Source organism: Carya illinoinensis, chromosome 5, assembly GCF_018687715.1.
Source record: "Carya illinoinensis cultivar Pawnee chromosome 5, C.illinoinensisPawnee_v1, whole genome shotgun sequence".
NCBI classification, from domain to species: Eukaryota; Viridiplantae; Streptophyta; class Magnoliopsida; order Fagales; family Juglandaceae; genus Carya; species Carya illinoinensis.
The window spans coordinates 33,228,733-33,252,970 of NC_056756.1; the positions used below are offsets into that span (position 1 = coordinate 33,228,733).

Below are 24,238 nucleotides of genomic sequence, written 5' to 3' on the forward strand. Positions count from 1 at the left end.
CCTGCAAAAACAAAGCAACAAAGCACAAAACCAGCCCTATATCTCAAAATCTAATGTCCGGAAGGCCCAGTTTATCAGTCCTAATCATACCTCATAAAAGAGGAGGGACCATAACCAAGGTCTCCCAAATAGCGGCACAATCCTCAGACGCTAACTCGGCCAAGAAATCAGCAGGGCTATTGCCTTGCCTATAAACATGTCGAATGGAGAAATTTATATTGCCTAGTAAATCCATAAGTTCAATCCAATAATCTTCTAAATACCAAATGGGGCAGTTGGAGGTCAAAATCCAGTTTACAACAATCATAGAGTCCATCTCTATTTCTACATTTCTAAATCCCATATTCCAAACATGTTTAACTCCATGTAGCAAAGCCATGAACTCAACATAGTTATTAGTACCATACTCAAGAGGATAAGAACAAGCTAGGATCAGATTACCTCTAGAATCGCGAATTAGACCACCAGCACCAGCCTTTCTCAAGTTCGCACGACTACTCCCATCAATATTCAATTTTACCCAGCTTTCCTTTGGTCGAACCCAACATACAACTTTAGAAGATCTACACTTCTTCCACCTGTAAGGAATACACAAATCAGCCAATAAAATGTTATCACATCAAGATAGTGGTTTTAAAACCTTTAGCTTCGCACTTAATTTAGCAATCCAGAATTTAATGCTCCTCCATATGTCCTCTACCGAGTCCCATTTTCCCTCCATACGAGCACGGCACCGACGGATCCATAACCTCCAAGTGACAATAATAGGGATACTACCCAAAAGCTGACCCCTAAGCGACGACATAGATGCTTTAGCAAACCAAGCAGCGACAATTTCCATCCAAGTACTATGTTGATGCCGAAAAAAGCCCACTTGCATAGCACATTTCCTCCAAATAACTTTCACCACTTCACCCACAGCCAACACATGGTTCATGTCTTCATATTTCCCATGTATATAGCAGTTACATTTAGAAACAATAGGAAGTCCCACACTTCGAATTTTGTCATCAACAGTAAGAGCATTATTATGACTTTTCCACATAATAGTTGCCATATTTTTCGGGATACACGGGTGCTATATCCATTTAGCCCATCTAATCTTTGGAGCTTTTACCCGAGTAACCTCCCAAGCACTCTTAGAAGAGAAATTCCCATCCTCCTTTTCCACCCAAATAAGTCGGTCATCCCCATCCATTAGACTACAAAAAGTATCAACAATATCCTGCGCCTTTTGGGTACCCACTAACTGACAAAGGAAATCCCTATCCCAGCCACTTTCCTTGTAACATTCATGTATTTTAATTTTTGGTGCCACTATAGGAACTGAAACCGCCAGAGGCTCATCACCTATCCATTTATCCAACCAAAAAGAGATATCTCCTCTCCTCGGTTTCCATTTGGAATGCTCAATAACATCTGGAATACTCCTGATCACCATCTTCCAAAAGCTAGATCCTTTGTTTGGATTAACCACAAAAACATGATTCTGCTTTATGTATTTGGCCTTGAAAAATCTGGACCAAAGAGAATTTGTCGTTAATAACCTCCAAGCAAATTTCATATGAAGAGCTTTTTGTATCTCATCTAAATTCTGAATGCCAATTTTGCCCTCTTTTACAGGAGCACACATCGAAGCCCAAGACTTCCAATGTTTCTTCGGTCTTCCATCTTTATAACCCCAGAAAAAATTACTAAAACATCTGGATATAGAGGATAGGACAGATTTAGGAACCTGCAAAATAGATAGTAGATGAATGGGGAGACTACCAAGCACATGCTTTAATAGCAAGAGGCGAGCACCATTAGATAAAAGGCGAGAATGCCATCCCCCAATTTTGTCCCTGATCTTACACAGAAACTCATCAAAATGAATCACCTTTAATCTTCCAGACACAATGGGAACCCCCAAGTATTTGAAAGGAAGCGACCCTTCCGAAAATCCAGATATACTCAAAATGTTTCTTCTCCAAGAACGAGGAACAATCTTCGAAAAATAATGGATGACTTCTCTTTGTTAACTCGCTGCCCAGACCAACTTTCATAGATTGTAAGAACCTCAGAAATGGCCTGAATTGACTTTTTTATCTCCATTTGCAAATATCATAATATCATCAGCATATAATAAATGTGAAATAATAGAAGGCCCTCTTGGATGTTGAAAAGGAATGATCCTCCTTTCCTGAAAATTCTTTTTTAGTAATCTAGAAAATATTTCTTCCCCCAAAATAAAAAGATAAGGTGACAAAGGATCTCCCTGTCTCAGACCTCTCCCTCCCTGAAAAAAAACCTTTCGGAATACCGTTCATAACAACTGAATACCAAGGCGAAGAGATGCATTGATGTACCAAGCTACAAACACCCTCCGAGAAACCAAAACTAGCCAAAGCATGAATCAAGAAATCCCAATTCATACTATCATAAGCTTTGGCCATGTCTATCTTCAAAACCACATTACCACCACGAACAGGTTTATTTATGTTTTGGATCATCTCCTGTACCAAGCTCACATTTTCAAAAATGTTTCTCCCAGGAATAAAAGCTCCTTGTTCCTCTGAAATCAAACGAGATAGTAAAGGAGATATCCGGTTCACCAGAATTTTTGTACATGTCTTATAAAAAACTGAGCACAGACTAATAGGGTGAAATTTATCAAAGCTTTTCGGGTGATCAACCTTTGGAATCAAAACCAAGAAAGAGGCTGTGATTTCTCTTGGGATTTTGCCTCCTCTAAAGAAATCATGAACACCATCCACCACATCCCTGGCAATAATATCCCAGCATGCTTTATAAAACCCTGATCCGAACCCATCAGGGCCCAGGCTACTATCAGTAGGAATGGAAAAAATAGCTTGTTTTACCTCTTGGATCGAAGGAAGTTCTAGCAAATTTACATTATCATCCTCCTGAATGACTGGAGCAATAAGAGAAGATAAATCCGGAAGCGGGAACTGATGATTAGAGGCCAAAAAGTTCTGAAAAAAATCGACAGCACCTGTATGTACCTCCTCCGGAGTCTTCAACCATTCATTTTCACTAACTTTCATCTGTCCCACCAATCTATGATTTTTCGAAGCCATGGCCTTAAAAAATTTTGAGCTTGCTTCTCCCGAATGAAGCCATTCTTGCTTGGCTTGTTGAGCCAAACAAATCTCTTCTCTAGAATTCCACGTATCCAGTTCAACTTTGCTAGATAAAAGATCCAGTTCTACATCTTCAGAATCACCCAATTGTAGTTGTTCCTCCAAGTCCTGCACTCGTCTCTCCAATTGTTTAATATGAAATCCAGTCCAGCCAAAAACAGTATAGTTCCATCCACGAAGAGCCCCTTTCAACTTTTTCAGTTTTCTGGCCAATTTAACCATCCCATCACCCTCCTGTACCTCCTTCCATTCATTAGTAACAAAATCAGAAAACTTTTTATGTGTTGTCCACATTTGCTGAAACTTGAAAGGAACATGTCCATACCTCCTATTTTCTGGACTTAAATCAACCTGCAAAAGAGCATGATCAGATGACAACCTAGGCAAATAACTACCTTCTGCCGAGGGGAATTCCAAAACATGAGCAGAATTCACAAGAGCTCTATCCAACCGTGCCCAACACCTCGATCTCCCTTCATGACCATTACACCAAGTCATATGATTTCCTTGGAAACCTAAATCTGATAATCCAGCCATGTCAATGAAAGTATTAAATTCCTCCATTGCAATACGAGGACGAGGATGTCCTCCAATCCGCTCCTGGTCTGACCAGATGATATTAAAATCTCCAATAACCATCCATGGAATATGCGAAACATGTAAGTTACATAAATGATCCCATAATTGTCAATGTTCCCCATAGTTACATTTTGCATATATAAAAGAAATCCACAAACATTTTCCATTCAACTCTATCACCATAGTAATGCTTTGAGAAAACAAACTCAACACCGTAACTTTCACATTTTTTGACCATAGCACCCAAAGTTTACCCCCCACCTCTTTATTCAAAACACTACCTTCAAAAGAAACATCACTCTTCAAACGCTCAAGATGCTGGCCATCAACAAATGGTTCAACAACTGCAAAAACACAAGGTTTTCTGGATCTCACCATCTTCAACAACCTTTTTTCTAGATGTTCCAAGACCTCGTACATTCCAATACAAAATTTTCTGCATCATCAATGAAAACGTGAAGGCCTGCTTCGAGCCCTTTTAGACAGTGTTAAGACAGAAGAAGTAGATAGAATTGAGCTACGTGAATTGTTTATTTCATATCAAACTATACAAATAAATAGGCGTACAATAGGTTATGTAAGGAAAGTTTATACAAAAGGAAAGTAAACTAATGTGATGGAGTCCTAAAATTAAGCTAATTACAGAAATTGTGCAAGTCTTGATATGGTAAGAAAACTGTCAATGGATAGCTGTCAATACTCCCCCTCAAGTTGGCGCATGGAGATCCGTAATGCCTAACTTGCGCGAGAAATGATGAAAAAGGTCATGTCCCAAAGCTTTGGTGAAGATATCCGCAAGTTGTTCATGTGAAGAAGTGTGAACAGCTTTGAGGAGCCCTGAGCGAATTTTGTCACGAATGATATGGCAATCAATCTCAATGTGTTTGGTGCGCTCATGAAACACAGGATTATGAGCAATATGCAAAGCAGACTGATTGTCACAATGGAGAGTAAAAGGCTCGGGATGAGGAACACCAAGATCAGTGAGAAGTTGTTTTAACCAGGTGAGTTCACAGGTGGTGACGGCCATAGCACGATACTCAGCTTCAGCAGAAGAACGAGAAACTGTACTTTGTTTCTTGGTGCGCCATGAGAGTGGACTGGTGCCCTTATTTTTTAATGAATAATATTTCTTTTAGAATTAAGAAGAGAGATATGAAAGAAGATGGTGAAGAATCCCACCAAAATACCATGTTACAACCAATGCAATGGATATAATTAAAAGCAAAAAATGACAATATTGAAACCAAAACATTGATTTTTAATGTAAGAGCACAAAGAGTTTGGAGTCATGTGGTAGAGAACTACAATAGATAGTTGATTGCTTCAAAGCTTTCCATTGAGCTTTCCACACTATCATTGTGATCTAGATAGTATAAATGATAAGACTAATATATATTTTTGGACTGAAATACCTTGGCGAGAATGAGACATATGTATTTAAATGTGATTGGTGGGATCTAGGTTATGGTCGAATATCAATATATAGGGATAGTCACTTTACGAGCATCAGTACTGCATGGAAATGGTACGAAGATGATCCGTTCGTATTAGCTTGTCAAGCAACCCAAGTCAATTACCTGATTGATCCAATGAAAACGGCTGATGAAGCTAGTGGAAATATAACTTGGCGATTCATACAGAAGTTTATTCCTCAAAATATTTATGATGCAAGATTGGTGGTGGATCATGATCGTAGTGGAGATAAAAATGATACTCCGATTATAGAGGCCTATCAGGAAGATAGAGAGTGTATTAATTTATTTGTTGACCTTAGTGCACTCAAACTAATTCCCTTACATAGAGATGACATCCCACCCGTATATCTCGACCCATCCATATTAAATAATTATTTAGTTGAAGATTCTGACGAATCAGAAGAATCAAAAGAAGAAAAAGAACAAGAAATCAATGAAGAAAACAAAGAAGATGATGATGATGAGGAAGGAGATTATGAAGATGTTATTGAAGAAAATTTTGAAACAAACATGAAAAATACATCTGGAGATGAAGAATAAAAGTACTAAATGTTTTATTTGCATAGATTAGACTATTATATTTTTCATAATTGTTTCTAAATTATATTGAAAATAATAATGCTTTTCAAGGATACCACCAAAATGAAAACAAAGAAATGTGCCTCATTTGCCAAGTCCTAAACCGGTTGACGACTCCCAAGCAGAGGACTCCGCTCCTGTTCAAGTTGATACACAAGAGGCAGACAGCTAGTCCACACCTACCAGTAAGAAAATTCTTGTTCATAATTAATTATATTTGAATACTTGGGAAGACTGGTTTTAATAATTTTGAATATATTAGTTGATGTCTTGTCACGTTGTGGTCGTGGCTTAACAAGTGACTTGACTTTGGAAAAAAAAAATAGAAGACACAGGAAAATAAAGGTCAACATCTCCAGTAACTCTATTGGGGGTGTGGATGATAGTGCGGTATCTCTTTCCTCCTATGTTGAAACACTAGTCCGAGCTTATACGTCATTTTATGTGCGATCTTGGTAAATTGTTCTGAATGAGGTTAAGGATCACATTCGGAGTCATGTATTGATAAGTTTCTATACATTTGTTTTTTTTTTAAATATGTTTTAATATAATATTTTTTACACAATTCACTTTCTAGAATGAATTCGAGCAAAATTTTGGCTGGAGCGAGGAAGTACGAACTGTGAATGAGTTGATGATTATATTATTTTGGCGTTACAAGGGATTGTGTCATGACCACTTTAAGAAATTTGAGACATTTGAAGAGGTTGCTCAATCCCCTTTTAAAAAAATGAACTTAGATGATTGAAGGAAGTGTCGTGATTTTTTCGCAAGTTCAGATTATTAGGTATTCTAGATTTTTTTCACTATAACTTCTTTACATCTATATTGGTCTCATAGATTATATTTAACATTGTTAATTTTTTTTTGCAGCACTTTAGTTCTATCAATGCACATAATAGAACGTCTTTGAGAATCTACCATTGTGCTGGTTCAACGTAACGCCTTGCCGATAAAATGGTAATTACTTATTAAAATTCAGCTATTTTTATCATATTCATTATATAGGTACTAACATATTTTTTTAAAATTACTACCGTGGCTTTCTTAGAAACGCAATAATCCTGAAAATTTCTTCTTCATTCATGTCATGTTGCTACTCACGCCGATGAACACAACAAGTGGATTTATCCAGTCGTTAAAGATAATTATGGAAGTGAGGTTATTTTGTGTGAATAGATTATGCTAACAAGTGAATGGATATTACGTTTTCTTACTATTTTTTTAATATGTTATTTATTGTATGTTTTCTTCCTAACTATTGTAGGAAAAAATTATTAAGCTGTAGTCAGACTGTAAGAAATCTTCTGTTAGTGACATTGACATATTTATGCTTATTCTCGGGAGTAAGTCTGGTTAGGTAAAAGGTTTGGGATGTTCTTTCAAGCATGTTGGTTCATTCTCGACGGCCTCAACTTCATAAGTTAATAATCTTACCAAGGATTTGGATGTCGTACGCCAAGAAATTGAGTAGATGAAGTTGATACAGCCGGAGTTGGAGGCTCTCTTATCACGATAGTCCAATTTATAGATGCATTTGTAGGAGCAACAAAGAGACCAAGAGGAAATTAAGAATACGTCATGAAGTTCAAGAACAAGTACAGAGCGAGATACAAGTCCAAAGGGAATGTATTATGTCACCATATCAGGATCACAGTGAGCGAGGAAAGAAAAGGAAATAAATCCTATCATTGTTCAAAACTTTTGTCATCTAATTTTGCAACTCTCTAAAGCATTTTCATCAGATGATACTATTTGTGATGTAATATGATACAATTTGTATGCCTTTTAATTTTATGAAATTATTAATTCTGATTAGTACTTTCGAATGTAAACAAAGAATATTCGAACATGGCTATTACGTTCGAATCAACATTTGAATATAATTACACAGACATGCAATAAATACATTCAAATGAAAACTATTACATTCGAACATATACACCCAAACATTTGAACTCATTATGTTACGATCGAACGTATATATTAACCATTCGAGATTTTAATTTCTTACGTTTGAACAATTACCCAATAACGTGCAAATGAAACATTCAAACGTCAAATCACAAACGTTCGAATGTGTGTATGTTCAAATGAAAAATATCAAAGGTTAGATATTTCTCGTTTGAATGCCAATCGGTCAGGTAAATGTTCAAACATTATTTTAATACGTTCGAACATACTTTTCATGATGGAATTCGATTGTCACAAAAAAAACAAAAAAAAAAAAAACTTCATGTTCGAACATTACATCTCACGGAAAACTTCCAACCATCACAAAAAGACTTTTTCTAACAGTTGTATAGTAAACTATAACAAAATACTTTCTGTGATGCCTTAATCGTCCACTACAACAAAAATAGGTTTTAGTGACAGATGAAACTATCACAAAAACTGGAAAAAAGTCACGAAATACATTTGGTGACAGTTTCTGACCGTCACCACCACTGTCACGTAATGTGTGTCACGTATTACATTTGGTGACAGTTTACTGTACAAGCATCACTAAAAATATTTTTAGTGACGGTTGGGGATGTGCCGTTTGAAATAACGTTCAAACGTATCATTTTCTGTGATGGTTAGAATCTATCATAGAAAATTACGTTCGAACGTAAAAAAGACGAGCTGACATCCGAACGAGAAAAGGTAACGTTTGTTGATTATAGTTCAAACGTATAATGTAAACGTTCGAATGTTTATACGTGCGTACAAATGGATCATCTTCGTACCATTTAGATGCAGTATTGACACTCGTAAAATGATTATCCCTATATATCGAATCCCGACCACCTCCTAGATCCCACCAATCACATTTAAAGACATATGTTATAGACCCACCCAGATATTTCAATCCGATAATATCACGAATGACACCATAATAATCAATATCATCTATTCCATGACTCCCCTCGACCAAGACACCACAGTTTTGAGTTTTTCTATTACGTTCACGGTCCAGAGTATGGAATCTATAACCTCGAACTGTGCATGCAGTGTATCGAAGTGCTCTGTTTGATGGACTACGGGCCAATGCATACAATTCAAAAGAGACTGATCTAGGATCACGAGCACGTTGTTCCAATATCTAACAATTTAAATAATGTCATTTATTAAATATTAGCTAGAGTTAAAACTTTCATTATGTAACATATATTATAGAGTTTAGTTCATACACGTTGTTCAAACCATCCAGAAAATTTTGACTCGTGTCTTGCCATTATATCCTCGACGCCTTCCATCTTAAGTTTGTCCATGTGCTCACTGTATAGTATAATTTATCATATGATTTTACATAACAATAGTTAAAGTTAACCTCATTATCTTTAGAATTATTTAAACCTTGTACAACGACATACCTAAGATAGTGATCAATCTCAAACTGTCTACACTGGACAATTCAGAAATTAATGTACACCTAAATTTACACTAATTCTCAAACGGGTCTAAGGTTATTTATGCAATGTTATACAATATCTAACAAAAAAGTCTACAAATAAATTAGCGCACATTGTTTGAATTATCCCGATGTACTAATAATATTTATATTATTAATGATTGATAACACTTAGAAATTATTTGTAAACTTATATAATTCCTAATAACAAATTATACTTATTATCAACTATATAATATATAACACTACTATAAAATATCTTATAATTACTATTATAAGTTACTGATAACACTTATATTTTATTTGTTATTATATAGCATAAAATAACAATTTTTACTTATTTATTTCGTATTTAATATAATATATATTAAATTAGATTATAATTACTAGTTATACTATATATTGATAACACTTAATTGTTATCAGTTATTATATAATTATTACTATTATTGCCAAAATTATTATAATTATTATAACAATTTTTATTATTAAATATTATAATTACTTATCTATTTCTTATTAATCCTTCTTTAATACTATACATCACATGATAATTATTATTAGGGATTGATACTAATAACACTATATATATTATTAGATAAAATATTTATTATTATTGAGCTATTAGATTTTTAGGAATTATTATTTTATAATAATTATATATTAATAATTGTTAATATATAATATAAATACTTATTTATATTATAATTTTAGTAATACGAATTTTTATATATACTATATATATAGCTATGCCTTATAATTGACACTTAGTAATATATCTAATTTATTATATTAGTTATTTAACTAATTATATAGATAATAGTTTTAATCATAATATTATAATTTATAATTATCGTTATTATAAATTATATACTATTTATTTTTATTTTTACACAAATAATCACACTATTTATTTTTATCGAAATTGTTATATATATTCTTTAATCACAACATATTACTAAAATAGACACATAAATTTACAAATAATTATTATTCAAAAAAATACACTATACTAAAACATTATCACATTAAGAATAAACATATTCAATAACAATGATTTTTCATTTTAATTCATCCAAACAATACAATCCATATCACAAATTAAATCCACAATAAAATGTAACAATAGAGTTTAGTATATATACCTTGTGCTTTAAAGAAATTCCTCTTCAAAAATCACAAATTTTCAATAATTCACAACAAATGATCATTCAAAAAATACACAATACTAGTTAGTTAAATATATATATAAAAAAAAAAAACATTGATAATTATCATGTAAATTACCAATAAAAAATGAGAAATTTTTTTTACCTTAATGCTTAAAACTATACATTTGCAAACTCTCTCTCACTATAACCCTGCACTTCTTCTCTCCCTCTCTCTAAAACTCTCTCTGTCTCTCCGTCTGTTTCCACTTCTCAGCTCCCTCTCTCTAAAACTCTCTCTGTCTCTTACTCTAACACGCACGGAGGAAAGCAGAAATGAATCTGCTTTCCCATGCGTGAAAGTTTTATATTCTGCTTGTTATGCAATTAACGTTCCGACGTTCATTAATGAACCTTCAAACGTTTAATTTTCCGTCCAAATGTTCACGCAATAACGTTCGAATGTATAATTATCCCGCCCAGCAATTATACAGTACGTTTGCACGTATGATTCTCCAGCCTACGTATTCGACTATAACATTCGAACGTTAAGATAAACATTAGAACGTACTATTTAAATTTGGTTTTAGCGGGAAATTTTCCTCCGAATTTATTATAACGTCCGAACGTTACACATGAAGGTTCGAACGTAAATATTATTATTAGAATTTAGTATATTCCTCATAATATATTTATATATTAAATTATAAATTATACAATATTAATTGATATATAATTTGTACCAATTATAATATATATAACATAAGTATTATATAAGAACGTACTATATATATTATAACTTTATATATAATATATATTATATTAATATATTATATAATATATATAATATAATATATTACTATTTATTATGTAATAACTATAGTGTAAAAAATGTTCGAATGTTATAATTCAAACGTTTGGACGTATTGATTAACGTCCGAACGTATACGTTATATGTTCGCATGTTAATATAACATCCGAACGTATATGTTATACGTTCGCACGTATGATTCTCAATCCGAACGTATAATACATAACGTTCGCATGTAGATGAAACGTTCGAACGTTAATTAATGAACGTTCGAACGTTAACTGTATATAAAGCCAGACGGTTTCCATAGCATTTCTCGCACTAAAACTCTCACTCTCTCTTCCTCTCTGCCACGCACGCCGCCGCAACCGTCATCATATGCCACCGTAACCGTCACTAAAAGGTAATGTGCCCTCTCCCTCTTCTATTTAGTACCATTTTAATCGGTGGATTTCAAAAATTTGAAACCCACTGTAGGCCGGTTATTGTTCGTTGCATTTCCGGCCACCATTTGCCGTAAATTGATAAAATAGGACCGTAGAAATATTTTCCACTATTAGTAGATGCTTATTTTGGTTGTTTGTGGCTTCGAACCATGCGTTTCGAAGCTTTCAGTAATGGCTGAGTCAACTCAGCGATTCCGTGTCGTGACGTTCGGACGTCACGACACAACGTCCGAACGTGTGACCTTTTGTATTCTTTACGTTTGCACGTTAAATTGTAACGTGCAAACGTATTTTTTTACGTGCGAATATTTTTATCCAACGCTTTAACAGAACGTTGGATAAAAAGTTCGAACTTAAACCGTTGGTCTTCTTCGACTAGTAAGAACGTTCGAACATATGACGGTTCAAATTCATTACGTCCGAACGTTTATATCATACGTTTGGACGTAATGAACTCATTCGTACGTTTTTATCAAACGTTTGAATGATACATTCGATAAAACGTCCAAACGTATCATCTTTGTAAATTCGCACGTGACAGTTTTAATTTTAACGTGCGAACGTACTTTCAATGACGTTCGAACGTTTCCTATTAAAATATTTTTATATTGTTTCTTTTTATTATTATTATTTTAGATATTGAAAGGTGAAATTATTTAAAAATTTTACTGCCAAAATTATGTAAATTTATAAGGATGATATTTTAATTTTCTGTATAATCTATATATGTCATAATATGTATGTATCTGTGATTCTAATCATTTTTTTAAATATTATAACTTATATATATTTTTTTTAATTTTCAAGATATGGCTCAATATATGACGACAAGGAAGCCAGGGAGGGATGGAGGCAATCTGGACATTGCTGGACTGGGGGCACGAACTGTTATGGGGGAACGAGAAATCCTCATTAATGAGTTTGATGAGCTCAGCTGGGAGCAGAAGACGCTGAGAGACGTCTTCATCACCAGAGGCTGGGCCCCATATGCACATTGAGGGGAAAGATTTACCCCTCAATGGTTCGAGAGTTTTACATTGGGATGGCCACCATGCCTAACGATGCATCATCCCATACTTTCAGTGTACGCGGTGTACAGTTTCAGTTCTCGGTGGATCTTATCGTCGACTTACTCTAGATTCCGCGTATACTACCTGAGTCGACAGCTGCTCAGGCTGGTGACACAGCAGTTGCATTTTCTCCAGGCATATTCGAGGCAGATCCAGCCGCGTCTGCTTCATCTTCGGGCCCTATTGAGTTGATGCCCAGTCATGAAGAAGATCGACCCGAGGGCAATCCTATTGCTGCTGATGAGCGGGACTAGGATTTCTACATCCTCACTGGCACAGACCGCATGAAGCTCGATAGGCCGAACTCCTTTAGCCAGAATCAGCTGCTGCCTTTCTTTCGCATGTTGCACATTTTTGTTGCAATAAATGTAGACCCAGTGGCACATAAGAGCACATTCAGTCGGGTTCGTGCACAGTTCCTGATTTGTTTGGCACATGGTGAGCCCATTGACTTGCCCCTTGTTATATTTGAGCGGATCCGTTATGAGGCCAGCATCGTTACCACGGATAATCTCTCGTACAGAGTCATCATCAGCCGCTTATTACTAGCCCGGGGAGTGCCACTCCAAGCGGAGAAGATGATGATAAACCAGATGAGTGCCATCGACATGACCACACACCGCCGGAGCATTGGACAGGGGAGAGGCTCAGCTCGGCATCAGTCTGGTCCTACGCTAGATCTTGTTCCCCCGACTAAGTCTGGGGCCGATATTGCTCGCCCATCGGCGAGTACTAGTCAGTAGCTGAGAGTTACATCTGCTGGGATGTGCGACCTGCTTGAATTGATGCAGTGATGACAGATATGAAGGCGCATATAGACCGACAGATCGATAGACAGATTGCGCATATAGATTAGGCTGTCGCACATCTTGCACATCATGTAGATGTGCTAAACAATAAGGTTGAGACATTGACTGAGGAGTTTCGATCTTTTGTAAACTAGCAGTTCTGAAAGTGATTTGTAAAAATTTATCATATTTTATTTTTTATTTCGACATATGTAATGGACACAAATATTTAATGTATGTATTGTGTAGCTTAATTTCTACTCTTAATATTTTTTTAATATAACGTTACTCAACCTTACAATTAAAAAAATATATATATTATGGTTAATTTATGCAAATTAACATATAAAGTTCGAACCTTATCACTTTAACGTTTGAACATTGGCGCTAATATATTAACGTTCGCACGTAATTAGTTAAAACATTCGAACGTTCGCGCTAAAATTTTTACGTTCGCACGTCAATATACATAACATTCGAACGTTATTGTGACGTGCGAACGTATTATGTGAAAAGTCCGAACGTTTTAAAATTCTTGCCCAATATTTAATAACAATTCTCACAAACGGTCACAGTAAAGACGTTTTAGTCACAGTTTGGAACCCGTCACTATTTATAATCTGTCACTAAAAGCCATATTTGTTGTAGTGGTCACATTCGAACACCAAAAAATTTCTATGACAATTTGTTAATTTTTTGTGATGGTTTCGTCCGTCACAAAATATGAAATCTATTGTAATGTCTAGATCATAGAGATGAGAAGACTGATATCTATTTTTCATTTGAAAAAAAAATAAAAAAAATAAAAAATTCTCTCGAATAGAACAAAATTGAAAAGTGCAGATAGGGTGTGGTCCCCACACACCATCACACGTGAGGTGCATGGCAGCTCCTTTTCTGGTCCTACTACTGGTTTGGTGGCAAAGGCTGGTAGATGCATAACTTATATCAATACGGGGAGATGAGAGTAAAGTCTATATCATAACTACCATCACTATATATATTTTTATGTTAAGATAAGATTACAGTCGTCTCATCTCACTTTCACACCTATATGTTGACATGGTACGTATTAGTACTATTCATCCATCATTAAACCAATTCTCACTTTTCGAAATGACGAATTCAAGGACTACTCATACATATATATACTACAGCTTTACAATATCATAGAAGTTAGATGAATGTATAATATATTATCTTTTCCTTTTATAATATGGCATAGGTGCATATGCATCCGTACCACCACGTACTGAAAGTCATTTTGAGATTTCTCTCACTAGTTGAATTTGATAAAACAGATCATGTAATAGCAAGTTATTGACAATTATAATTAATTTCATTTTTCATCATTTTTCATCATGTTTAGTAGATCATCATATTGATGAAATTCTAATTTAATAGTAAGTGGCCACCAGGTTCCGAAATAACTGTAAAAAACAAATTGCCACAGTCTCGATCTTTTTATTGGGAATGGAGGTTCGTCTCCTAAACAAGTTATCTAAATGACTTATTGAAAAAAAAAAAAGGTTATCTAAATGACAAAAACAAAATCAGCAATATTGACTAAGAAATAAAAAGCAGACAAGATTCGTGGGCATGCAATAATCTGAAATTCCCTCCCAGCTTGCAAGGAAAGAATTAGGTCATATCAGCACCTAGCGACCGAGTGATCTATAAATGATGCTGGTAGAGCCATGGAAAGGACCGGAGTTGCACAAAATCAAGGCCTCCATGGAAATTTTGAGAAATCGGGGCGTTTGTGTTCCAGATATGCTGTCTTCCCTGCAATGCCTTCTTCGGAGCCATAAAATAGGAGTGTAGCATCTCCAGCAAGTTGCTGCAAAAGAAAAACAAGCAAGAACAAAATAAATTAGTTAAAAGCTTATGCATATTCAAAGGAAAACAAGCAAAAGAAAAGGAAAGCTACTGGCATCATAGGATTCAAGAGTAGTCCTGCACTCTGGATTAGTGCAACCCCGTTGTGCTTATATATAGTGTAGCTGTAATTAGGATCTTAGAGAAATTCAAGTCACATTTCAGACGTACCTGAAGCCCAGCATGGCCATCATCAACTGCATTAAGAGCTGATTTCATCACCCGAATTGAAGTTGGGCTGTTTCTTACGATCTCCCGGCACCATTTAACTGTTTCTTGCTCTAAACTCTCTAGCTGAGAAAATACAAGAAATTCTGAACATTAACAATGTATACTGTTGTACTGGTTGATCAGGGTCTGTTTGATTGGAAATGAACTCACCGGCACAATAGTGTTAACGAGTCCCATTTTCTCCGCTTCAGGAGCTGTGTAGAACCTTGCCAAAAACCACATTTCACGTGCTCTTTTAGGGCCAATCTGTTCAACAACATTTGGTTTCAAAATTCAGATCCCACAACATATCAAGTAGAACTTAGACGTGACAATGAAATAATGAAAGAGTAATGTGATACCAGTCTCATACAAGACAGAAGGCATCTTCACCCTCAATGTATTATGTCTTACCAAAGTAGCCATGATGGAACTTCCATAACCAGCATCAAAGCTTCCAACCTGCCATTATTTGCCCAATTATAATTGCAATGGCAATTAAAGGAAAGCAGCATGAACAAAGTTACATTTACCAAACATCATAAGATGACAATGCTATCAAAAGTAGAAATCACATGATATATGGTGAGGTTTGAAACCTTAGTTATATCTCCAATCAATAAAATAATATTTCAGAAAAATAGGATAGATATATATATAGATCTTATACCTTAGGACCAGTTTGGCCAAAAATAGCATTATCGGCTGCAATGGTAATATCGCAGACCATGTGTAGTATATGTCCTCCTCCAATAGCATAGCCTGCAACCTGTTTTTTTGGAAAAACAAATGATTTCATCGAAGTGTGAGCAACATATTAAACATATTAAATTTTAAATAGTAGTACCGTGATCGATCAACTAGTCAAGAAGTAATGCAAGTTAGACTATTTGCCGGGTACGTATATGGCCATGTGAAATAACTATCCGCCGCCATTTTTCGTTTTTTAATACTCTACAGAAAAAGTGCCATCTGATGCGCGCAATAATGGCGAAAAGATAAGACTCTTCGCCGTATTTTTTATGCCGATTTGCCATACAGCATGCAGCAAGTAGGCTTTCGACAGTTTACTACAGCATGGCTATCTTAGCAAAGTTGGCGGTTTTAAGAAGATTACATACCATTGCAATCACTGGCTTAGGAAGACGACGGATCTGCACCTGGTATTGATGAAACGAAATAAAAGAATGAGAAACACAACCAAATAATTACAAGACTACATGAGTTATAATATACAACTGCTGTATATGAAGCTAAACCCAGGTAGGTACCTGCAAATCCAAAACATTAAGACGACCAAATTTGTCATAATCAGCATAACCATCTGCCTTTCGCACAGCTTGGTCACCCCCACTACAAAATGCCTGGGTTCCCTGCACAACAATGAATTGCCAACAACAGTAAATCAGTGAATTCATTAATGAAGTTCTATGAGAATGGGGAAACATGAAAACATAGGGTATTAGTGCCACAGACAACTTTGATAAGAAATATAGTTATTTGAAACGTTACTCTAACAGTAAAAAATGACCAGAAATATTTCTGAATACTGTTCAGCATTCACGAGAGACAGCTAGAGGGTAGGCATCAGCCAGGTGCATTATATATCGTGATCAGGAACTAGCTAGTATGAATATACTAACCGGTAATAATGATACACTTACTACTCTATAATGACAGTAATAAAAGAGTGATAAAATAATTATTGGGTCGTTAACCGTACTGATCAGTTCCATTATTTATTATAAAAAAAAAACGTGTACTTACTATACTTTTATAATTAGAATATTCTATTTGACGTATTTTTTTTTTATCAATAATTTAATATTTTGTTTCAAAATAGAGTAATTTTGGGTACAACGGTATTTGGTAAGAATATCTTATAATGTTTATGAATAATATTGAAGTAATTTAATATTTATAAATAATAGTAAAATAATTTATAAATAATAATAAATTAATATAAAAATATTAATAATAAATAATAAATAATAATAAAATGATTTAAGAATATCTAATTTCAAACGTATGTTTATAAGTTTTGGATAAGCTTTTTACAAAATTAATATAGCCCCACTAGAAAAAATAAAAAATAAAATGAATTTTTTATATTTTTATGGTAGTGGCTTTTTTTTTTTTTTATTTTGGGAAAGGACTTTCTCAAGACTCGTATATTTGTACTTGTACTAATACTCATCTGTGAAACGTATACTTGAGACTCGTATACGAGATATTTCTAAAATCTAGCACTCAAACTAAGAAATATAAATTATATTCTAACAATACAAAATGACAAGAAATGTTATTGTAAAATCACCCTTATTTTCAAAAGTTTAGGGGTTGTTTGAATACAAGAAGCCTCTTATCATATCTGTAGTGTATTATGGCAATTAATTTATTTTTATTATTATATGTGATCTGACCCTTTTCTCCTTTTTTCATTGAACAAAATAAATAAGTAGAAGATTCTGAAGTGGTGAAGTTTAAGAGCCTGAGTTGGTGATCACGTGATCAGCACGTGACTCGTAAGCAGCATCAAGAGAAGTTAAACTTCAGCCGCAGGATCTGTACACGTGGAGCAATCTGTGTCACCATATATATGTATCGCTATGGGTCTTTCTGAAGACCTAATCTTCATTTGTGTATGTTTTAGCCGATTGAGAGAGAGAGAGAGTCTTCGAGAGAGAGCAGTAAGGAGAAACTAGGGTTTCACTGTTGTGAAGAAAATCTGTGCGATTCTTACAGTGAGATGAGAGATTTGTAAATTTTTGAGTGTTTCTAAGGCTTCTCTGTGAAGGACACTGATTATCAATAAAGATTTGAGGCCATTCCTGCCGTGGACGTAGACCATTAGGGTCGAACCACGTAAATCGGTTGTGTTGTTTTTTTCTTGCTTATTTCTTGTTTATTTCTGTCATTTCTGTTATTCCTGTGATTATTGATCTTGCTACGGTTTAGTTTCTTGTTAATCTTGTTCTGTTACAATCTATAGATAATCTGAATCCATTTGTTAGGTTGAATATCTTGTTAGACTGAATCTGTTTATGGTCTGAATCTGTATATAACCTGATTCTGCTGTTAGATCTAATCTGTTGATTAGTTTTGAATCTGTTTGGTTGATGTACGTGAATATATTCTTGTTAAATCTTGCTTAATATCTTTATTTTGAACTCTGCTTATTAGAATAGAATAAAGATAATTTCTAACAATATCTTATCTCATCTCATCTAATCATGATAATTTTTTCAAACTCCAATAAAAAATATAATAAACAATTTAATTTTTTTAAATTTTAAAACAAAAATAATATTAAAAATAATATTTTAATAATATTTTATTCAATTTTCACTTTCAACTTTCATATCATCTCATCTCAACTCATGTAATGGAAAGATATAGATTTTATTATTTATATTGTATTTTTCATATTTTCCCTCACTTATGGGTCAAACTCTCGATCCTTTAATGAATAGATTCAATACGTAAAATATTTAATTAAATGAAATAAAGTGTAGAGTTAAGATTCAAATTCAAAACTTTTATTCCGACACTATGTGAAATTATCAATTATACTAAAAAATTAAATTGTTAAAAAAAATGTGAATTTTATTATTTATATTATATTTTTAGCCGTTTGTGAAGTCTCTTCGGTATTTATGAGGAGCTTGTACGATTATATTAGCTTACTATTCACTACTACTATTAACGAGGATTGGCCATTGAAAGTTTCATAATTTAGTGTATATATATACCGAGACAAGAAGAACAAGTGTTTCGATGAAATACAAAACGTACAAAGGCATTGTATATTGTTTGCAAGAGCAGAGTTATAATTGGATGCAAAAAGTTAGGATATATATAGATACCTTGCCGGTAAAAATGATAGCTCCGATACTATTATCATCCCTAGCATCATTAAACGCCACAATCAGCTCCTTTATTGTCTGTGGCCTGAACGCATTACGTCTCTCTGGCCTATTGATGGTAATCTACAAGGGAAAGCAGACAAAAAGCAGAGAATAATTGATTAAAACGCATCTAATGCATATGTAGGAACAACACGTATGCTGACCCCAGGGGTTAACAAGTGTCAGCCCAGGGTTTAAGCTCGATCAGTACGTACTACTCCTAGCTGGCTGCATGACATATATGGTATTTAAGCAAGACTGACCTTTGCGATCCCCTCGCCCTCGGCTTTCTCGTAGATAATGTCGGTGAACTGAAACTCCTTGCCGGAGTCATCACGGGCAACTGATCTCCACACAGCCGGGTGAGTTGGAACTTCACCATGTACCCGATGGTAGCTGTCGTTTATATTGGAGGTGTTAGATAACCCGAGGGAACCGGATTCATTGGAAGGCAAATGAACCGGAATGAAGTGTTGGGCCACAGAAGCCACTCTTCTGGACACGGTGTTCATGTCCTTCTCTGCCATTTGTGCCATTGAAGACGCTCTTCGAGATGACTGTATGCTTGGTTTAGCTTGGAGTTTTTTAGCTGGAAGCTTTCAAGCTATAGCGTATCTACTGAAAAGGACTGGGGACCATCTTTTATATCTGTTGTCGCAGAGTAAAAATGGGTGGGTGGAAAAGGGGTAGATAGGATACCCACGCGGCCACCGGAGCGTCAGGGAGAGGGTTGTTGGGGGTGAAAAGACAAGGCCTGCCGTTGCATAAAAACTATTTGATTGGTCGGTCTAAAGACTAATAGAGTAGTTGGAGGAGTACTGTGGGGAGGAGAAGAGAAGGCGCGCGGTAGTTGGAGAAGTAAATTAGAAGAGTATGGATATCTGTTACACTCGGCCAACACGAAACGTTGCGCTTGAGGAAGAGCCAGAGTGCAAGCAAATCGGACATGCTCTGCACTCTGCAGGCAACACAACCACTTCTCTGATCCAGCTGTGGTGTGTTTTGTCACGTGTATGCTAAACTATATTTATTTTATTTTATTTTTACAAGAGCTGTTAGGGTAGCTGCGTCGAGGGATCGCGCGAGCTCGATCTTCAAAGGAACATTTGATAGCAAGACTTCAAATATATAGACAAAAATGCTTGGTACATGCAGGTGTCAAACTCATATATACATGAAATATTTGACCAAACACCTACCCGTCACCTAGCTAGACGGCGTAGCTATATACCAAGAAAAAAGAATCAATTACGTTCCCAAGACTCGTATTAATAATTTATCTATATATATATATATATATAAATTCCACGTTCTAGGATGGTAAATTGGTAACAACAACACATGCATTATTTGTAACATCTCACTCCTTTCACTTATAGTTATATAAATCTTGTTCTGTATACCGAATCTGGATAACATGTTTTAAAAAATATTAAGTAATTTTTAAAGTAAGCTCAATATTTTAAAATTTGCAAATATTTTAAATGTCTTAGAAATATATATAGGATATTTTCAATGTTATTGGACTAAGATTGATTTTTTTTTTTTTTTATAGGTGGACTAAGATTGATTTTAAATAACACAATTATAATATTTTTGAAGAGCTCTAAAAATATTATAATTGTGAAAAATTATTTAATTTAAATAATTTCAGACATTTAAAAATATTACGAGATTTAAATTATGTTGAAAACTCTAAATTAATTTAAATGGTTTTATTCTCTTCAAATAATTAACAAAAATTCATCATTTTAATTAATGATGAAGGAATATTAATTTATAAACTTTAGCTTATAAAATAATATTATATCTTATTTCCTCTTAGTGTTTTCAATTAAATTAATGTTTACGCATTTTTAAATCAGTATTTGAATCTCCATCGTTAAATCGTTTTGTAAATTCCGAGACAACATGCCTAGATTAAATATTCAACCCCCTACCATTTTTCCCTCACTTTTCTCTTTTCCTTCTCTCTCTTCCTTCTACTTCAACTCACGCATCCAACTCCCCTCCCCCTAGCCGATTATCTTCTCCTCCCAACTCAACCCCAACGCCAGCCACCCTTCACCACCGCCACCACCGGCAGCTTCCTCTCACGCCGGCGAGCCCCTCCTCCCACCAGTGTGCTCCATGACACCCACTCTCTCTTCCTATGGCAGCCCAACCAAAATGGGTTTCAAAACCTATTCTTCCTCCTAACACAGCTGTACACGGTCAACAGGGCCTCCGAGCACCTCCACTGGCACCACCACCTCATCAGCTCAACCTCCATAGCCTCCCTTTCCCCCACAGTCCCTTCCTCCACCGCAGCTCCCCTTTCTCCATCGCATGAAACCCATACCGGTTCCTCCACCCACGCAGTCGTACAAGGCAACCAGGCCACCGCACCACCATGATCCTCAGCCACCCACGACCTCCCCTACCTATTCCCATGCGTACCCGAAGTCCCCACCTCTCTCACTCTCCCCCACTCTCTCACATGGGTTTCCCACCTTACGTGGCTTGATCTGTCTCTGTGGACCACCGTACCTCCACCACCTCGCCACCGCAACTCCACCACACATCCCTCAAGCTCCTCCATGCCAGGCCAAGTTCCCTTAACTCTCCCTCTCCATTTCCCTTGGTTGAGACCCATGGCCTAAACTCCTCCCCGAGCCAACGTACCTCCACAGTGTGCCACCTCGACACCACTATGAGGTCACCACTCTAGGACTACAACCAAACCCTTATCCACTCAAATCCACACTTATTGCCACTTTCAATAGCCAAAACAGCCATCGTACGCGATTTAACCGCCACGTATGACCCTTCAAATTCCTCTACCATGACAAGTAGCGAGAAACGCACGAGTTACCCTGTCAATAGTATAACCCTCTCTCCCTCATTAATTATGTTAGATATTAATTGATAGGTTGTGGACTGTGTTGTTAGTATTGTAGAGTTTGTTGTGTAGTGAACTGTTGGGCTTAATTGTGTAGTGTGTTGCGTAGTGTTGTGGACTGTGTTGTGAAGTATGGGTGCGAGGCGTGTGCCGTAGTTGTGATGTGGCATAGTGTTGTGAAGGGACTACACATGGAGTGAACTCTATGATGTGAAGTGATGCTTTGTGTGGTATCGTGATGCACCAAATGGCATGTCACAAAGGTTTGTATGGTGTAGTTAAGGAGCGTAGAGCGTGTGAGCAGTGTCGGAAACTGTGGAACAGTGTCTCAAAATAGCTGTAATGTGACCTGTAGTCCTAGGTGACAGGTGTCACATTGTAGTTGACTTATGGCTGAAAATATGTGTAAAGTGGCAGAATAATGTAAAAGTAGCATAGCAGAAGCATGACGGGGGTATGTCACGAAGTGACATGGTTAAACAAGTAGTCGTGCTTGTAATGGATGAGAAGTTAGTGTAAGAATGAAGTAGCGGGATGTGAGGTGATGTGACAAGGTCACGATGTAGCTTGGGAGTAGTCTCGAGCTATACAATGTGACAGAGTCGTAGTTGTGAATGGAGCCCTATCGTATCAAATGTTGGGATGAACTTGTAAAAGGCTGGGAAATAGGAAGATCCTACCTACCGAGTTTGAATAGAAGTTGGTATCGGAGTATAGAGCTTGTCTATACAAGCGGGCGTTCAACGAATTATAAGTTGATCTTAGGTGATAAAGGGGTAAGATACAGTGCATCTGATGAGACAAGTGTACTGAATAGATTTACCATATATAATAGGTAATATGTTCTAAGCATAGTTACACGATGTTTAAGTCTCAAAGTTGGCTTAAAGTCATGTGGCATGTATGGATGTGAATGAGGATTGAGTATGGGCTAGGATGCATGAAGGTAATAATGTGTATGTTGTCTAGGATTGTGATGCTTCACTTAATTGGTCTAAGTTATACATTGAAATGTAGTTAATAGGAAAGTAAGATGAAAGTCTTAGTGTCTTAACCCTAAGGTGAATCATGGAGGTTCACTTTAAAGGATAAGATCGCAAAGTAGAAAGCTGAATTTGGAAAATGTGACCCAAGTGGGTCCCAGAAAGAGGAAACGTGATAAGGAAGACATAGAAGACGGAGGTAGTAACGATAAATGGACCTCAAAGGTTTTAGCATAGTAAATGGTACGTAATAACATAGGGATAGATGGAGAGTGTTCCAAGTGAAGTGCAGTTCTATTTCTAGTTTAGTTGTTTATGCACTAAATTGAGAATGACGTTAAGGTTATTTGTATGCATGTGGATTGCCATCTGACACGCACAAGAATGAACTGCATGGAATGAGTATAGCATGGAGTCCAGATAAATATTACGTTCATACTCTCTAAAGTTTTCTAAATATATGAAAATGAAAATGAAATGATTTTCCTTTACAATGCTTTACGAAATGAAACAAACAATGTTTAAAGAAAGAATGCTAAGTTTAAATTTTCAAACATAAGTATGTAATGGCCCTCCTTGGTAGCCCATTTTTATGCACCCAAGTTATTAAGTGTATGCATGTGAATAAATGGTATACGATGTAAGTATCGGATGTACTTTCACTAGATGAAATGCGAGGCTAAGGCCTCGTGCTTTAAAGGACGCAAATAAAGTGTTTTTAAAAGTCCCTACGAACTGATGCTTTAAACAATGCCATGACCTAATATTTGAAAAGATGATATTTAAGCTCATAGTTTTAAATGACTTTTATGAATGAACGGACTGAAGGACTAAAAGAACTGAAAAGAATTGAAAGGACTGAACTGAATGAAAGAACTGAATGTTTAATGTATGAAAATACTTAACGGCTATGACTGAATGAATGATGGTACTGAAGGACTA

At 35.6% G+C, this 24,238-nt stretch overlaps 2 protein-coding genes across 2 annotated transcripts; both read right to left on the reverse strand.

The window, feature by feature from the left end:
* Nucleotides 1-1,078: 1,078 nt before the first annotated feature.
* Nucleotides 1,079-4,752, reverse strand: LOC122310271. The gene is made up of 4 exons (XM_043124156.1): nt 4,463-4,752; nt 4,004-4,158; nt 2,291-3,748; nt 1,079-1,932 (listed from the first exon to the last, which is right to left on the reverse strand). Exons 1-4 carry the CDS (start codon nt 4,750-4,752, stop codon nt 1,079-1,081), a joined length of 2,757 nt encoding a protein of 918 aa, XP_042980090.1.
* A 10,103-nt stretch (nt 4,753-14,855) lies between these two features.
* Nucleotides 14,856-20,050, reverse strand: LOC122309482 (1,4-dihydroxy-2-naphthoyl-CoA synthase, peroxisomal-like). Its single transcript, XM_043122986.1, has 9 exons — nt 19,696-20,050; nt 19,391-19,513; nt 16,796-16,897; nt 16,646-16,684; nt 16,195-16,293; nt 15,939-15,986; nt 15,696-15,791; nt 15,486-15,608; nt 14,856-15,276 (listed from the first exon to the last, which is right to left on the reverse strand). The coding sequence occupies exons 1-9, from the start codon at nt 19,966-19,968 to the stop codon at nt 15,160-15,162; spliced, it is 1,020 nt and encodes a 339-aa protein (XP_042978920.1). The 5' UTR covers nt 19,969-20,050; the 3' UTR covers nt 14,856-15,159.
* Nucleotides 20,051-24,238: the final 4,188 nt, after the last annotated feature.

What these genes read in the sequence shown, in the direction of transcription:
- LOC122310271 (XM_043124156.1), bottom strand. Translation starts at nt 4,752, where the DNA reads ATGGCCGTCACCACCTGTGAACTCACCTGGTTAAAACAACTTCTCACT. An exon ending in TTTCATCATTTCTCGCGCAA is followed by an intron (nt 4,159 to 4,462) that starts GTTAGGCATTAC and finishes TTGATGATGCAG; the next exon opens with AAAATTTTGTATTGGAATGT. An exon ending in TATGAACGGTATTCCGAAAG is followed by an intron (nt 1,933 to 2,290) that starts GTTTTTTTTCAG and finishes GATTTTCGGAAG; the next exon opens with GGTCGCTTCCTTTCAAATAC.
- LOC122309482 (XM_043122986.1), bottom strand. Translation starts at nt 19,968, where the DNA reads ATGGCACAAATGGCAGAGAAGGACATGAACACCGTGTCCAGAAGAGTG. An exon ending in TTAATGTTTTGGATTTGCAG is followed by an intron (nt 16,685 to 16,795) that starts GTACCTACCTGG and finishes CATCAATACCAG; the next exon opens with GTGCAGATCCGTCGTCTTCC. An exon ending in TTGGCCAAACTGGTCCTAAG is followed by an intron (nt 15,987 to 16,194) that starts GTATAAGATCTA and finishes AAATAATGGCAG; the next exon opens with GTTGGAAGCTTTGATGCTGG.